At 38.6% G+C, this 18,191-nt stretch overlaps 1 protein-coding gene across 1 annotated transcript in view; it reads right to left on the bottom strand.

Annotated features, from left to right (window-relative positions):
• LOC124864270 (cytochrome P450 2K1-like) overlaps positions 1-16,621 on the bottom strand; it is a 49,030-nt gene extending 32,409 nt beyond the window's left edge. The window contains exon 1 of the mRNA XM_047358983.1: positions 16,370-16,621. Coding sequence (XP_047214939.1) covers positions 16,370-16,603 — 234 coding nt within the window. The 5' untranslated portion in view covers positions 16,604-16,621. The remainder of the gene's footprint in view (positions 1-16,369) is intronic.
• Positions 16,622-18,191: the final 1,570 nt, after the last annotated feature.

Genomic DNA, 18,191 nt, shown 5'->3' with positions numbered 1-18,191 from the left:
AATCAAATATCTATTTAGATATCTAGATTATAATCTGTATAACCATACCTGATTCCAAGAAACCAAACTAAACGTTTTCATCACTGTTGTTCTTTGCACAGGGTTCCGTATTCTTGCAAATAGCCTGGTAATGCAAACATAAAAACCAGTTTGTTCAGCTTCATATAATCTTTGTTCAGCTTCATATAATCTTAATAGAGTTTTATATTTGTAGGATCTGCTGTTTATTCATAACTATATAGTTTTTCCTACCTTTTATTACCTTGTATTTTTGCTTCTGTTTTATTGCTTATTTTTTCTATGGATCTGTGTGCTTCATTTGCCTGTTAACCTATTGTTAAAAGGATTATTATATTGTATATTTGAACAAGTTTGTATTATGGATAGCAGGGAAAACCAGGAATGTAAGTTTTGTGTTAATAAAAGTTGACTTTTGACTTTTCTCTAACTAATTCTAGGCAGTACATAGTTTTATGTGGAGGTCCCTAAATTTGTCCATTCTGACTTTAAAATAAAAAGAACCTATTTACATTCCCAAAAACGTTTATGTATTCATGATGTGTTTGAGGATGAACCATCTCCATCTCTGTGAGATCTCTGCTGGCTGGTTCTGGCACTTCATTGTTCTCAGCTGCAACTCATCCAGCTTCTTCTTCTTCTTCTTCTTCTTGGTTTTATTGGCGGTTGGCAACAAACTTTTAGTAGCATTACCGCCACTTACTGGTATGGAGTGTGGTTCGTGTCGGTCTATCTATTTATATATATATATTTATTTCTACACATTAAATAAATAAATATATCTTACCTATATGTATATATACAAATAGACATACTTACACATTACATTGTATTCTACCCTTCTATATCCTCCATACTTTCACAATTTTATCTACTATAATCAAATTCTATTAAATAATTTTGTTTTCTTTAAAAAACGAATCACTATTTGTACATGTTTACTCCCTAAATTCTTCCTCAAAATATCTAATAAATTAACCCTTTCCTTAATACCTTCAAACTCTCTTCTCATATATCTTCTTTCTCTTTCATATTTATGACATTCTAATATAACATGTTCTATTGTTTCATATTTTCCACAGTAATCACATTTACCAGTATCATGCTTTTGAATTTTAAAAAGTGTATAATTAAGTCCTGTATGCCCAAATCTCAACCTTGTTATCACTCTTTCCTCCTTTCTATTTCGTCTTCCATTTCTTCTTTCTCCTACTATCTTCTGAATTTTATAAAACCATCTTCCTGTTTTTCCTTCATCCCACCTTTTTTGCCATTTTTCCATCAGCTTTCCTTGAACAATACTCTTTCCCTCAGATTTACTTGTTTTAACTGTAAAACTAATAGGATTTTGAATTACCCTCTTTGCTATTTTATCTGCCCTCTCGTTTCCTTCTACTCCAATATGTGCTGGAACCCACACAAATATAACTATCAAGCCCATTTTTTGTATTCTGTATAATGTATGAAATATTCCTAATAAAATGTCCATCCTACTATCTGATTGATTATATTTTAAACTTAATAATGCAGAGCTTGAATCTGAGCAAATGACTGTTTTTAATGGTTTTATGTCTTCTACCCATTGTAAAGCTAATAATATAGCCAATATTTCTCCTGTGTATACTGATAAGCCGTCTGTAATTCGTTTTCCTATTTTTAGATTGAATTCTGGTACTACAAAAGCTATTGCTACTTTTCCATTTATTTTTGATGCATCTGTATATATTTGAATATATCTATAATAATTATTTAAATGTATCTGTACTGAATAACTATCTACTATGGAAGATTTATCTTGCTTCTTTTCCATTATTGACATATCTACTATTGCTTCTGGTAGAATCCATGGTGGTATAATTGATATTGGTGATGTTTGACTAATTTCTAAATCAATTATTTTAAATTCTTTTACTTTATTTTCAATTGTCCATCCAAAACTCTTCATTTCTTTCTTTTCTTTTTCCCAACATGGATTTAAAATTTCCCAAATTGGATGATCCAAGTTATTACATTGTAAATTTAACCAATAATTTATTTCTAGTTTTATTCTTCTTAACTCTAACGGCATTTCTCCCATTTCTATTTCTATTGCTGCTGTTGGTGTAGTTTTAAATGCTCCAGTACATAATCTTAATGCCTGATGTTGGATAATATCTAATTTAACCAGATGTGTTTTAGCTGCTGAACCGTAAACTATACAACCAAAGTCTATGTTAGATCTTATCATTCCTGTGTAAATCTGTTTTAGTGATTTCCTATCTGCTCCCCAGTCACTGCCAGCCAAGCATCTCATAATATTTAAAATTTTCTTACATTTATCAACAACTTTTTGAATATGTATATTCCATTTTAGTTTTTCATCAAACCATAATCCTAAAAATTTTATATACTTTACTTGCTGTAATTCTTGGTTATATAATTTTAATTTTATTTCCTTGTTTATTTTTTTCTGATTAAATATCATTACTTTGGTTTTTTCAACTGAAAACTTAAATTCCCATTGTAACGCCCATTTCTCTATTTCAATAATAACCTCTTGTAATTTCTTTACAATGAAATCTAAATTTTTTCCTCTTTTCCAAACAGCTCCATCATCTGCAAAAAGTGAACATCCCATTACTTTTCCAATATCTTTAAATACATCATTTATCATAATTGAAAACAATAACGGACTTATAATACTCCCCTGTGGAGTTCCATTTTCTACTATATATTTTCCTGAGATCACTTCCCCAATTCTAACTTGTATTTTCCTATTTGTTAAAAAGTCTTTGATCCATTTAAATATTTTCCCTTTAATGCCCAGTATTTGTAATTTAATTAATAATCCTTCCACCCACATCATATCATATGCTTTTTCTATATCAAAAAATACTGCCACTACACTTTCTTTATTTACCTGTGCTCTTCTAATTTCATGCTCTAAGCATAGCATTGGATCATTAGTACTCCTCCCTTTTCTAAAGCCACTTTGATACTTTGACATATATCCTTTATTATTTAAATAATATACTAGTCTACTATTAATCATTTTTTCCATTATTTTACATATATTTGATGTTAAGGCTATTGGTCTATAATTTCCTGGATTTGATTTATCTTTTCCTGGTTTAGCTATTGGTACTATAATTGATTCCTTCCAGCTCAGTGGTAATTTTCCCTCCTCCCATATTTTATTATATAATTGTAATATTATATCTTTTGATTTTCCACCAAGTTGCCTTATCATTCTGTACCAAATTTGATCTTTACCTGGTGCTGTATTTTTTGTCTTCCTAAGTGCATCATTTAATTCAGCTTTTGTAAATTCAACATTTAACAGATTATTTGTTTCTTCAACACTCTGTAATACATCTTTATATATAAGTTTTGTATTTTCTCTTCCTTTTCTGCCCTCTTCACTAATATTATTTGAACTGTTAATTTTACTAAATATTCTTGCCAATATTTAAACTTTATCTTCATCTTTTACTATATTTATATTATTTATTTTTAATATAGGATATTCAAACTCTCTCTTTATGCCATTCATTCTTTTAATTATTTTCCAAATTCTTTCTATTTTTGTTTCTTTCCCTATTGTGCTACAGAAATTTCTCCAATATTCTCTTTTTACTTTCTTAATAGTTCTCCTTACTTTTGCTTGCTTTCTTTTATAATCAATTAAATTCTTATAAATTGGATTTCCTTTTAGTACCTTAAATCATTTATTTCTTAACTTTATTGCTTCTTTACATTCATTTGTCCACCATGGTACCATTTTCTTATTACTTTTATACCCTGCTTTCTTTATAGAATTATCTGCTGCTTCCATGATTACCTTACAAATTTTTAAATTTACATCATTTATATCCATTCTCATATCTACTTTCTCTAAGTTTATTGGACTCAAGTATCTAAATTTAGTCCAGTCTGCCTTATTAAAATTTAGTTTTTTATTGACATTTATCTTCTTATTATTTAAAGTTAATCCTACTCTTATTGTAATGGGATAATGATCACTACCTATTGTTGATTTTTTATCAATGCCCCACTCACAACTACCAGCTAAACCATTAGAAACCATTGTTAAATCAATAACTGATTCCATCCCTGTTCTTACATTGATTCTTGTTCCCCTCCCATCATTAATACATACTAGATTTTTTATTTCCATTAATTCTTCTATAACTTGTCCATTTTTATCATTACAATTACCCCACAATGTACTATTTGCATTAAAATCTCCACACCAAATAACTTTCCCTTCCAAATATTCATTTAACTCCTCCATTATTTCTATTGACAATGTTTTACATGGATTATAAAAATGTATTATTTTAAATTTATCTTCTTGTTCCCATATCTCAATTACTATATATTCAAGTTCTTTCCCTTTCCCTAATACTTGATATTGTATCCCTTGCTTAATAAATATTCCACATCCTCCTCCACTTCTCTCCTGTCGATCTCTTCTTACACCATCATATCCTTTTATCACAAAATCCAATGTTGTTTTTAACCATGTTTCCTGAACACAAATAATTTCTGGTTGTTCTTCAAGACTATCAATATAACCTTTAAGTTCTTGTCCGTTAGCGATTAAATTTCTTGCATTCCATTGTAATATTAACATGTACTTTCACCAGATGTTCCTTGTCTCCCATCTACCTCCAACTTTTTATTTATGTTCTCCCACGATCCCTCCTTAAACCCCAAAAACTTTTCAGCTCCTCTCACTATTATTTTAATCTTCTCAGTTTTATGCTTGGCTTGGTCAGTACAGTTGATAACATAGGCTACGAATAATATTAGTTTTTCTACTGATATTGTAACATTTTCTTCTGACTGTACTTTGCTTTGCTGTGGAATTTGATTTGCTATTTGTTCAATCTTTCTTGTTTTCTGTTCCTTCACATTTTTAACTGCTTCTGCATAGCTTATGTTTTTAGTCATTTTAATCTGTATGATTTCTTTTGCCTTCTTCCTTACTTCACATCCTCCATACGTAACTCTATGTTGCCCTCCACAGTTACAACATTTTTCTTGTACTTCTTCTTTACATTCTTCAAACTTGTGATCTTCACCACATTTAGGACATCTCTGCTTCCCTTTACAAACTGCTGCTATGTGTCCATACCTTTGACATTTGAAACAACGAAGTGGTGGAGGGATATAAGGTCTAACCTGAAAGCTGAGATAACCTATTTTGATGTTTTGTGGCAACTCTTTTTTGTCCAATTCAATGAAGATTGACATACTTCCTACTTTTTCTCCATTTATTGTTTTTGACAATCTCTTCAAGTTATTCACTTTTGCACCAATAATACTTCTCTTAATTTTATCAAGATCTTCATCTAGAGGGATCCCACAAATCACTCCTCTAATTTTTTTATTTTCTCCCATGATTTTTTTCTCCAACACCGTTTTCTTGCAGATATTATCCACCTTTAAAGCTTTGTTCTTTTGTTCTTCATTTTTACAAACTACCAATAAGTTTCCATCTCTCAAAATCTTTACCATTTCAACATCTCCAATTTTCTTTTTTATCTCTCTTGACACCACAATGGGGCTGATGTTATCCTGTTCTTCCTCGTTCTTAAGTTTCAATATTATTTTAAATTCCTCCCTCATAACTTTCCTCCTATCTATCCTTTCTTCTTCTGAACTGCTTCCTTCCAAATCTCGCTTGCTACCTTGGATATCACCAATTCCCTTTCCTTCATCTATTTTATTTCTTCCACGTCCTTTCCCTCTTCCTCTCCCAGCTGGCGTCCACCCTTCAAAATCCATGTCTTCCTCATTTCCTGTCTCCATTTCCAACCGAACCATTCACATACCAGTTTATGCCCAAATCCACCTTTTCCGAATCCGATATATTTCTATTTTTGTTTTTCCCGCGCTGCACCAAAACCGTTCTTCTTCGACGTAGTCTCACCACCGACAACCACCTCTTCCGACCTGACCGGCCCAGGCCAATCAACTCATCCAGCTAATGAGCTCATGCCTTTTTAAGACAGCTGCTGACACAGTCTGTTGCTGGAACATAGTCTCTGTTATGTGGACTTCTGTCAGCCTGCCTGATTGCTTGTTGTCCTGCCTTCCTGTCGATCTGCCCATCTGTCTGCCTGCCTGTCGCCATATGGAACTCTTCTTCAGGAAATCTGCACTGTAAATATTTCCACCGCCAGAACACTCTCTCTCTGCTCGGATCCTTGGGGCTTCCTCATCCTCTGGCTTCTAACAACTCTAATCAAGGTCTACCTCAGTTGGAACAATAAAACCTCATTTCAATCTAATTCTGTGCATCGAATCTGTGTCATCTTCTGATTTGGTTATATTTTGACAACCTGAGTAAATTATTGATAATATGTTCCAGCCAGCAGACATGTCGAAAAACAAATCAGATGAAGATGAACAGACCTCCTGGAGGGAACGCCTCCAATGCACTGAGACCATGCTTCAACAGTTGCTACAACAACAAAGGACGACAGATGCCCATCTCACGGACCTTGGTGGTATGGTACACACCTTAAGTGAAATATTAACCAAACTCTCACCCGCTCCTTCCAATCCTCCAGCTCGTTCTGAGAATCTTCAGCCACCCACAACCCACTCGTCCGGGATCCGAGAACCTGATTTCCATCCGTCTGAACTTTTTGATGGCAACCCTAATAATTTTGGTGGGTTTTCTCTCCAATGTGAGTTGGCTTTTAGTCGTTCCCCCTCTCTGTTTCCGACTGCTGCTTCCAAGATCACTTTTATTGTTACATCCCTAAAAGGATCTGCTTTACGCTGGGCGCACGCTTTTCTCACAACTGACCCTATTGAGTCTCTGAGTTACGCTGTTTTTTTCAGTCACTTCAAGGAAGTCTTTGATCAACCACTCCAACAGGAGACAGCTGCTAAGAAGTTACTTACCCTCAAACAGGGAAAGAGGGCATTGGCGGAGTTCGCCATCGACTTCCGGGTGGCAGCACAGGAGGTGGGTTGGGATGAAGCGGCACTCAAGGGTATTTTTGTGAATTCCCTTACAGATCAGATAAAGGATCAGTTGGTTTTAAAAGATCAACCCGTGAGACTGGATGATTTAGTCAAACTGTCAATCCGTATTGACAACCGCCTAAGAGAGAGACAAGCAGAGAGGAATCATAAGTCAGAGTGGCAGCACTTTATGGCACCTCGGACCGCTTACCTTGATACACCCACTTCCTCTTCGGAGGGATCTGTGGAACCTGAGCCTATGCAGGTTGGTCACACTCGTCTCTCTCCTGAAGAGCGACAACGTCGTTTTGGGGCTGGTCTTTGTTTGTATTGTGGACAAGGTGGACATTATGTTGCAAGATGCCCTAAGAAGGGAAAAGAGGGGGCTCGTCAATAGGTCAGGGGACTTTGATGAGCATGTCCCATTTTTTCCCTATATCTCGTCTGTGTTTTCCAGTCACTATTATTATTGGCCAAGAAAAGTGTCCAGTGGATGCTTTTATTGATTCTGGTGCGGAACAGAATCTTATTTCCTTGGATCTAGTTGACAAACTTAAGATACCTTCTCAGTCTCTCAACCACCCCCTTTCTGTTTCGGGCATCACTGGTCAAACCATATCTCAGGTCAAGTTTAAAGTGCCCCACCTTCACATCATTACCTCAGGTAACCACCATGAATGGGGTGAGTTCTTTGTTGTCTCCTCTATCTCCCCACAATTGGTTCTAGGATTTCCGTGGTTGCAGAGACATAATCCCGCGATTAATTGGGTGGAGGGTAGAGTAGAGAAGTGGAGTGATTACTGTCTCCAGAATTGTCTAAAGACTGCTGTCTCTCACTCTAGCAAACAAATTAAACCACCTGAGCCTGTTGATCTGTCTAAGATTCCTCCTGAATACCACAATCTTGCATCTGTTTTTAGTAAACAGGGGGCTCTTTCTTTACCCATGCATTGCCCCTATGACTGTGCTATTGATCTCCTCCCAGGTGCTCCGTTACCATCCAGCAGACTATACAATCTCTCTGGACCGGAGAGAAGTCATGAAGGAGTACATTGAGGATTCCTTAGCATCCGGGATCATTCGGCCATCTACCTCCCCCGTTGGCGCCGGCTTCTTCTTTGTGGGGAAGAAAGACGGCACATTAAGACCCTGCATTGATTATAGGGGGTTGAATCAAATCACAATCAAAAATAAGTACCCCTTACCACTCATTGATTCTATACATGACCAATTACACTCTGCCAAGATTTTTACCAAGCTCAACCTGCACAATGCGTATCATCTGGTTCGGATCCGAGAGGGTGACGAGTGGAAGACAGCTTTCAAGACTCCCCTGGGACATTTTGAATATTTGGTGATGCCTTTTGGATTGACTAACGCACCCGCTGTTTTTCAGGCTCTTATAAATGATGTTCTCCGTGATTTCCTCAACCTCTTTGTGTTTGTTTATCTGGATGATATTTTGATTTTCTCTCAGAACATTGATCAGCATCACCAGCATGTCAGGACCATACTCCAGAGGCTTTATGAAAACCAACTCTTTGTAAAAGCCGAAAAATGTGAATTCGGTGTTTCTTCTGTGACCTTCTTGGGTTTTATTTTTGAAGCAGGCAGGTACAGAACGGATCCTGAGAAGACCAAGGCAGTGGCAGAGTGGCCTACTCCAACGGATCGCAGGCAACTCCAAAGGTTCTTAGGTTTTGCAAATTTTTATAGAAGGTTCATAAAGAACTACAGTCAGGTCACTGTGCCTCTCACTCAACTTACCTCCTCTCTGAAGACATTCCATTGGTCCCCTGAGGCAGAGAAAGCTTTTTGCAAATTGAAAACTTTATTTTCTTCTGCACCCATTCTGACTCATCCTGATCCTAGTGCGCAATTCGTTATGGAGGTTGATGCTTCTGACATTGGAGTAGGGGCCATCTTGTCTCAACGTTCTCCTATAGACAACAAGGTGCATCCTTGTGCTTATTTTTCTTGTCGTTTGTCGTCAGCAGAGCAGAATTACGATGTGGGAAATCGAGAGCTTCTGGCTATCAAGTTGGTGCTTGAGGAGTGGCGGCATTGGTTAGAGGGGGCGGAAGTCCCTTTTCTCATTTGGACTGACCATAAAAACCTCTCTTACGTCCAAAATGCCAAGAGACTTAACTCCAGACAAGCCCGTTGGTCCCTGTTTTTTGCTCGTTTTAATTTTTCTATCTCTTACAGACCCGGCTCCAAGAACATCAAGCCCGACGCTCTCTCTCGCCAATTTTCTCATTCTGAGCAATCCAAGACTGAAGCTTCCATCTTACCGGAATCCTGCATTGTGGGCGCCCTCACCTGGGCCATTGAAAAGGACATCAGGGAGGCACAACAATCTGAACCGGACCCAGGTACTGGTCCTGTAGGAAAACTGTTCGTTCCGAACTCCGTCATCAATAAAGTTCTGGATTGGGTTCATAATAATAAACTTACTTGTCATCCGGGGATTAATTGTATGATCACTTTTACCAAGAGGTATTTCTGGTGGCCCACTATGAATCCCGACATTAGAGAGTTTGTCGCAGCTTGTCCCACATGTGCCCGTAACAAGAACTCAAATCAACCTCCTGCCGGTCTTTTTCAACCTCTGTCTACCCCCAGTCGCCCATGGTCCCACATCTCTATTGACTTCGTCACTGGTCTCCCGCCATCTGACGGAAACACAGTCATCTTTACTGTTGTTGATAGATTCTCTAAGACTGTTCATTTTATTCCCTTAACTAAGCTTCCGTCTGCATTGGAGACTGCTCAACTTCTGGTTCTTCATGTCTTCCGTATACATGGCATGCCCTTGGATATTGTCTCTGACCGAGGCCCGCAGTTCATTTCACAAGTCTGGAAGGAGTTCTGTAGGGCTATTGGTGCTACCGTAAGCCTTTCATCTGGTTACCACCCTCAGTCTAATGGGCAGACTGAGAGATGCAATCAGGAACTGGAAGTAGCATTGAGATGTGTGATTAATGACAACCCTTCTTCCTGGTGCAGACATCTCACTTAGATAGAATATGCCCATAATATTCATACTTCCTCTGCTACTGGTTTATCTCCCTTTGAGATTTCTCTGGGCTATCTACCTCCATTATTCCCCAGTATTGAACCTGACACTGTTGTCCCCTCTGTTCAGCATTATATCTCCAGGTGTCGTAAGATCTGGCGTCAGACCAGGAGGACACTTCTACGCACTTTGGAACAGAATAAAAGGTTTGCTGACCGTCACCGTTCCACTGCACCGGTCTACCGCATTGATCAGAAGGTCTGGCTCTCCACCAAGAATATTAAATTAAAGGATACTACTCGAAAGTTGGCCCCCTGTTTCATCGGTCCTTTTGTCATAGAAAGGATCATCAACCCTTCTGCGGTGAGACTCAAGTTGCCAGCTTCTATGCACATTCATCCTACCTTTCATGTTTCACAGATCAAGCCAGTCTCCCCTGAATCCACCCACCAAGCTCCCTCCTCCTGTTCGTCTCATTGATGACCATCCGGCTTACACGGTCAATCGTATCCTGGATGTTCGACGTAGGGGGCGTGGTTTTCAGTACCTTGTGGATTGGGCTGGATATGGACCTGAAGAAAGAACCTGGGTACCTCGTTCTCTTATCCTGGACCCTGCTCTCATTACATCTTTTTACAGACGTCATCCGGAGAAACGTTCGGGATTGCCTGGAGGCAATTGTTGAGGGGAGGGTACTGTGAGATCTCTGCTGGCTGGTTCTGGCACTTCATTGTTCTCAGCTGCAACTCATCCAGCTAATGAGCTCATGGCTTTTTAAGACAGCTGCTGACACAGTCTGTTGCTGGAACATAGTTTCTGTTATGTGGACTTCTGTCAGCCTGCCTGATTGCTTGTTGTCCTGCCTTCCTGTCGATCTGCCCATCTGTCTGCCTGCCTGTCGCCATATGGAACTCTTCTTCAGGAAATCTGCACTGTAAATATTTCCACCGCCAGAACACTCTCTCTCTGCTCGGATCCTTGGGGCTTCCTCATCCTCTGGCTTCTAACAACTCTAATCAAGGTCTACCTAAGTTGGAACAATAAAACCTCATTTCAATCTAATTCTGTGCATCGAATCTGTGTCATCTTCTGATTTGGTTATATTTCGACAACCTGAGTAAATTATTGATAATCTCCAGCACCTCAACAACAAGGCTTCTCTGTGAGGTCCTGTACCACTCTTCAGGCCTTCGCCGAGGATCCTCCCAGAGCTCCATAAAGTTTCTCCTTGGTTCCAAGGCCCCTGAGCTCCATTGTGGTTCCAAGGCTCCATTCCTTCCTTTTAGTCAACCTCTCCGCAGCCAACCTCCAGAAAGGGTCCCCAGAGGGTCCTCTACGCTTTGTCGCCGGCCTTCAGACCTCTGTCTCTGCCGGCGCCAGCCTCCAGAACTCGTTCTCTGCCTCCGCCGCCTACGCTTCCACCTGACTTCCTGCTCCTTCATCTCCAGGGTCTTAACAACTCTCCGAGACGTCCTCCCGGCCATCTGCCTGAAGTCTGTTTTTTATTTTGGTACTTGCCCTTCTTCCGAGGCCCCCTCAGGCTGCTCTGTTCATGTCGTTTAGAGTTTTGGTTCTTTTGTTTATATGGAATCTGGAAGGGCGTCTTGGATCTGACCTTAAGAGAGGGGGTGGTTTATTTTCACATCCGCCTACGTAGGTTTTGAGTTCTATTTGTTTTCTCTGCACTGCCATGTTCTTGATTTGCTATTATTTCAGTTAATTTCATGTTGATTAGATTAATCATTCATTCTTGTGGTCAGATTCTTGGATTCCTGTATTAGATGTTTTAGTTTGTAATTCCTTGTAGATTCTTTCCTCCCTGTTTATGTTATTTAAGTTAGTTCTATTTTTTACTTAGATGTATTTGTTGTTTCCCTGAATTCCCTGCTTATTTGTGTCAATTATTTTCCCCCCCTCAGTTGGCTTCAGTCTCTCTTCTTCTGGCTGTTTCCAATTCTCCCTCGAATCAGTAATAAGTAAGCAGTGCATTTAACAGTGCAACAGTGGTGAGAAGTGACATAAGTATACATAGATCTCCACAAACCCATAACTAAAAATAATAATTTCTGTCAACTGTTTAAACAATGACACGCAGAGGAAATTTAAATATTAAATGTGTTAAACCACATCAGGCCACTGATACAGAGAGGAACTATAATGCTAGGCTTCATTCTCACTGCCGACTGACGGCACAAAGCTCATGAGGAGAAGGAGGGACAGTGAAGCCCACAGCTGGAGTCAGATCCAGCTCATCTTCAGACACTCCAGGTGGAGGCGTGAACTGAAAACGCTGCATGAGGGAGGTGAAGAAGAGGAAGAGCTCTATCTTAGCCAGACTCTCCCCGAGACACACCCTGCGACCTGATGAAACAAGACATTTCACACATTTTTAATCCAGCCATGATTGGGCAAGTGCATCTGGCGAAAACAAAATGTTGAGCTGTTTTACCTGCAGAAAATGGCAGGAAGGCATCTCTCTTGATGAATTTGCCCTCCATATCCAAGAAATGAGAAGGGTTGAAAGTGTGAGGGCTCTCCCATTCACTTTCATCATACAGAACAGATGTAAGCAGGGGAAGCACTGTCGTTCCCTGAAGGCAAAAATACAAGCACAATCGTCATTATTCAGGAGCCAGTTGTTTGTAGCAAGCTCAGAAATATTTCACAACTGTGGACCTCTTTGATGAAGTATCCCTGGAAGGTGACATCTTGACTGGTTTTGTGTGGGATGGCCATGGGGACAATGTTACCCAGCCTCTGTATCTCGTGGATGACAGCATTGGTGTACGGTAGGTTTTTACGGTCTTCCACTCGGACTTCACGGCTCCCAACTACCCTGGCCATCTCCTCCTGAACCTGGTCTGCAGAAAACAAAATGGTTAATGTCTTCCACTTCCATCCCATTTTCTAAGGTCTGAGGACTCCAAAGTGCTTCACACTACAATCAGTTACAAGACGAACCCCCTACCACCTGAGACCCCGTTGCCCCAATGACTAACAGTTCTCCCCAGTATAGATCACAGTGGTCACAACGACAAACATGCAGGGGTCTAGCAGATACAATGGTTAACAACGTTTCTCCCTCCAATAACAAAATTAATGGACATTTCCAAACCTTCTTATTTAATCTTTAATTCTTAAGTGAAAATGTTAAACCAAATGAAGAACTTAAAGTTACAGATTAATTTAAGCTTTTTTCCTTTCTGCATGAGATTAGCCACAAGAGCTATATGAAGTTAACTGGGGATCAATGATAATACGTGCAAATTTGGATGAGGACACCTATTAAGAATAACCTGGGAAAGTAATTGATCCCCTCCACTTTAGCTTTCTTCCACAGTCCAAAAACATGACAATTGTATCATTCCCCCACTTCCCTGCAAGGATAAATGGGTGTAGACAATGGATGAATGGATTTAAAATACATTTGAAATAAAAATTGTGTATCCATCTACTTCTGTTGAAGGTTATATGCCACTTTGTGTTGTTCTTTCACATAAAATTATAATTAAATGCACTGAAGTCTGTGGCATTAACGTGCCAAAATCTGAAACCCAGATGTGACTGCAAAATTTAAAGGTAAAACATTCTAAAAAATATGTTTTCAGAAAATAAAAAACTTAGCAACTATTCACATTCCCTCAGTTCTCTACAGCCTGGTCCACACCTGAATTTCATCTCCCCTGATTTCCTATCTCTCATTCTCATTGGTCCATACTCCACTTCCCTCTGTTCATAAGCCCTCTGTTCTTGTTTGTTCCTCGCTGGTTCCCTCCATTTGAATCTCCATTGACAACTCCATTCAGCTACCCTCGCCTAAGTGCTTTGCCTACTATGTTCCTGCAGTATCAACTTTGTAGTTGATACTGCAGTGATTTTGCTACATTCTTGCTACATTTGGAAAACCTTTTGATTATTCTTAAAATAAAGAAGAAGACTCCGTTAAACATGCTGCTGCCTAGCTCTTGTCTGTGCTTTGGTCACTCTAAACCTCAGAACGCGACATTAAAGGTAATAAAACATCCTGAAAAATACGTTTTCAGAAAATAAAAAACAAAAATCACAGATAACATTTTGTCTTTCTTACTCTGAATCTGTGGATACTTGGCCATGAGCAGCAAACCCCACCTCAAGGTTGCAGCTGTGGTGTCAGTTCCAGCAGAAAACAGGTTGGTCACTGTATAAAGCAGGTTCTCATCGATGAACTGAGTGTCTTTCACACAAGAGTCCTGAAATCCAAAATATACATAAGACAATGTTTGATGCAGCCATCAACCTTAAAAAGATGGATCAACTTGTTGCCTTGCCTCTTCTTTCTGCTTCCGAATCAGAAAACAGTCCACCAGTCCTCTGCATATCTGAGGGTTCAGTGTCTCTCTCAGTTTCTTGATTAAATCCTTCACATCTCTGGTCGTCATCATAGCATTTTTTAACATCCCCTGACGGCTTTTTATCCATCCGACCAGCCGGGGAAACATATTGTAGAACTCCAAATCAAGAAAAATACATTCAAAAGTAAATTCAATATTAAATCAAACTTTGTACAATGGAGACTCACTGTGAGCTTGTTTTAAATTAGAAACAGCACTGGTTGTCCAATCACTGGAGGATTTGTTTTTATATTTTGTTTACAAATAGAAATGTGAACAGAGTGGCTTAAGTATTTATTCAGGCTCTTAACCCTGATACATGTGCAGCGCTTTGAGTGCCTTGTTGCTGAAAAGCGCTATATAAATAAACTTGACTTGACTTGACTTGATACCACCAAATAACCTTTAGTCCCTAGTCACTCCACAAATCTAGCCTTTATGATTTATTGGCCAGAAGAAATCCATTGTTGGAAAACCAGCCTTTATCTTGTGCTGTCTATACGCAAAACGTTATGTGTGGAGGAAAATTAAAAATAACCCGGTACCGCACATCACCATCACCACGACTAACAACTATAACAGCATGGCAGTGGCAGTAAGATGCTGTGGGGATGCACTGCAAGGACAGGTAGGCAGATTTAAATGAAAGATGGAGCTAAAAAAAAGGACTATCCAGGAACGTTAGATTCTGCTAAATACAAATGTAGGCCACACTTAATATTTTTATGTGTGAAAACCTTTTAAAAGCATGTGTCCCTATCATTCCACTTCACATTTATGCATTACAACATGTTGTTCTATAACATAAAGTCTCAATAAAATACATTAATAGTTGTGGTTGTAATGTTACTAATTCTGAAAATGATCTCAAAGGTTTAAGGCATTTGTGTACATGTCAAAACTGTATTGCATCAGTAAGCTCAGTGCTTGGACATCAGACAATAATTTAACAGTCCCTACCTTTCACATAGATAACATTTGTCATCATGTCCTGCTAAACTCCCTCTTTGACTAAAGTATGTTATTTATTTTTTATGAAACATTTGGCTTACCTGGATTTCTGCTGAGCCTGATAGGCTTATAGAGTCATTGACCCAACTGACCAGGTTTGTAAATCGAGGATCATCGTATTCAAATCTGTTTCCAAACACGATGGAAGAGATGATGTTGGATGTTGCATAATTTATTGGACGTGATGTGTAAAATGGTTCCCCTGTGGAGTAACAGAATCAGTTTATCTTGTGCTGTCAAAATGCACTTCACTTAACGTTATCATTGTAACGTGTCCATTTCTTAGACAAACACAGCATTATGTCATACCTTTATGATTCTCAAAGATTTGAATAAGGTGTCCACACTCCTCCAAAATCTTCTCCTCGGCAACTCTCTTCCCCATCCCAAAGTCTCTGAGGGTGGTGAGGGCAAAACGACGCAACTCTTTCCATGTTTCTCCATTTGAAAACAGAATTCCTTTACAGTACACAAAAAAAAAAAAATGTGTACTTTTATTTATGCATTTGCATTTGTATGTTTATAATATTGTCAGGCAAAAGATAAAACAAAAATTGTATAGGTACAGTGCTTTGCCAAAGTACTCTTATCGACCTTTTCATACAACACATAAAAATCACAATTAAATACATTAAAGTTGGCAAGAGAACAATTGAAACGGTTTCTGAATTGTCTATTGTTACTTTTTGCAAAACTCTGTATGTGTTTATTTGTGATCTTACCATGACCTTTGTTTATATCATGAAATATAGGTGCAATGTCTCTTTCTCCAAACTCGTCTGCATAGCTGACCAGAGCCTCTTTGACTGTCTTGTATCCAGCAAGGACAACCACTTTTTTTGGTCCAAAATAAACCGTTAATACAGACCCATATTTTTTGGAAAGCTGGATGGATTAAAAAGAGAAAATCGATCAGATATTAAACTAGTTTATAAGTATTTGCTGTATAAATACTACACAGTAGCCTGAGCCAGTACAGTAAACCCACCTGACACAGTGTTTTGTAAGGTCTCTGGAGATCAAGTTGCAGCAGGTTGCCAAGCAGAGGCAGAGGCTTTGGTCCTGGAGGTTCTTTGCCTGTTTCTCTGGAGGAAGAACCAAGAGAAATCAAATAAAGTATAATCAAGAGAACTACGCCCACCACAGTGGTAGGACTGGAGCAGAGAGAAGCAAAGTCCTTCAAAGCCTCCATGTGCTCAGCTTCTTGTCCGAGTCTACACATACGATACAGAGGAGTTTGTGTTGCTGTGAAAAGCTCATGGGAATGTTGCTTCACTTATAGGTTAGCTCTGCGTTAGCCACACCCAACGTCCTGAGTCGTTTGTCCCTGCATAATTCTTAAAGCTTTGATGAATAGAAAATCCCTCCCCTCAGAGGATGTGGATTTAAACTCTTATCACAGTGAAGCCCTTTAGTAATAATGAAAAACTGAATGTGTCATGTTTCCTACAATATGCTGTAGCTAGATATCTGTCTGCTAATTTTCTATGTGGTTGTACTGGTACATGGTTTTTATGTGTATTTTGTTTTTTATTTTATTATTTATTCCGTATTTTGTAGCTTTATGCTTTTCTATCAGTGGTGTGCGATATGGCATGCTCTGTTTTGCTGTGCAGATTTGTTGGGGATGTAGACAGTAAACATGTCCAATAAGCTTGCAGCATGAGTTTGCCATATGTCCAGTGATTTCGGTTCACCTCTGCCAGGTTGTCAATAATTACTTTGCATGTTTCTATATTCTCTGGTGACTTTGATAAGGAGACAGATGGTGTCGAAACATGATTGTGTGCCAGCGTTTTATACATGCAAAGCAAAGCACTTTGTGAATTGAAAAATATATTTACAAGGTTCACAGATTACTTATAAAATGTCAGCATTACATTGTGACATGCCTGTGGTTCAGAAATTAAACAATGTCACATGACGGTAAATCATTATTCATTATTTACTTCACAGATGCGAAAACGGATTTTATTTCAGTTCCATCAAATTATCATTTGCTGTAGAAAAAACAGTGGAAATCTTGTTAACAGTCAAACTTTAATACTGGATTCCTAAGAGAGATGAGGTATTAATTACAGTTTTTAAGGTCCAATGAAATTAATTGCTTTGTATATGAAACCCTCAGACAAACAAAGTTACAGCAATTGTTCTGAATGCGGTTTCACATCTTCATGCTTGTGCAATTAAACAACTTTATGCTTTGGGACACAATTCATAGCTTTATGTCCCCTTGAACTTCTGCAGTAAAACCCACACTTATTTACTCAACTAAAAGATTAACAAAGTGTACATTCATCTTTGGATTCATTTCAAATATTGTTTCTAATGCATCATCATAAAAACGTAATTCCTAAAAAAGAGGCCTTAAAGTAAAGCATCATTACACTTATCAGTTTGACGAGGATTCTTTGTAAGTGTAAACACTATGTATTATGTAGTATAAATGTCTAATATCCTTCAAAGGTTCATGATGTACTTCAAAGAAACACAACATTTTTATATTTGTGCGCACCATATTAAAAACATTTGAAGGGAACTCCCTTAGAGATAGGGTGAGGAGCTCGGCCATCCAGGAGGAGCTCAGAGTAGAGCCGCTGCTCCTCCACATCGAGAGGAGTCAGCTGAGGTGGCTCGGGCATCTGTTTTGGATGCTTCCCAGAAAACCTTCTCTTGGGAGGTTAAATAGGCAAAGCACATTCTGGGGAACTAAAGGCAAAAAGACAATTTCAGAGTATAATCGCACCTCGCGGGTGAAAAGGCATAACTCTTCAAACATGAATCCAAAGTGACTACGATCTTACGGTTGA

Source organism: Girardinichthys multiradiatus, chromosome Y, assembly GCF_021462225.1.
Source record: "Girardinichthys multiradiatus isolate DD_20200921_A chromosome Y, DD_fGirMul_XY1, whole genome shotgun sequence".
Taxonomy (NCBI): Eukaryota; Metazoa; Chordata; class Actinopteri; order Cyprinodontiformes; family Goodeidae; genus Girardinichthys; species Girardinichthys multiradiatus.
The sequence above is the reverse complement of the archived record's forward strand: the minus strand, read 5'-3'. Positions and strand labels throughout refer to the sequence as shown.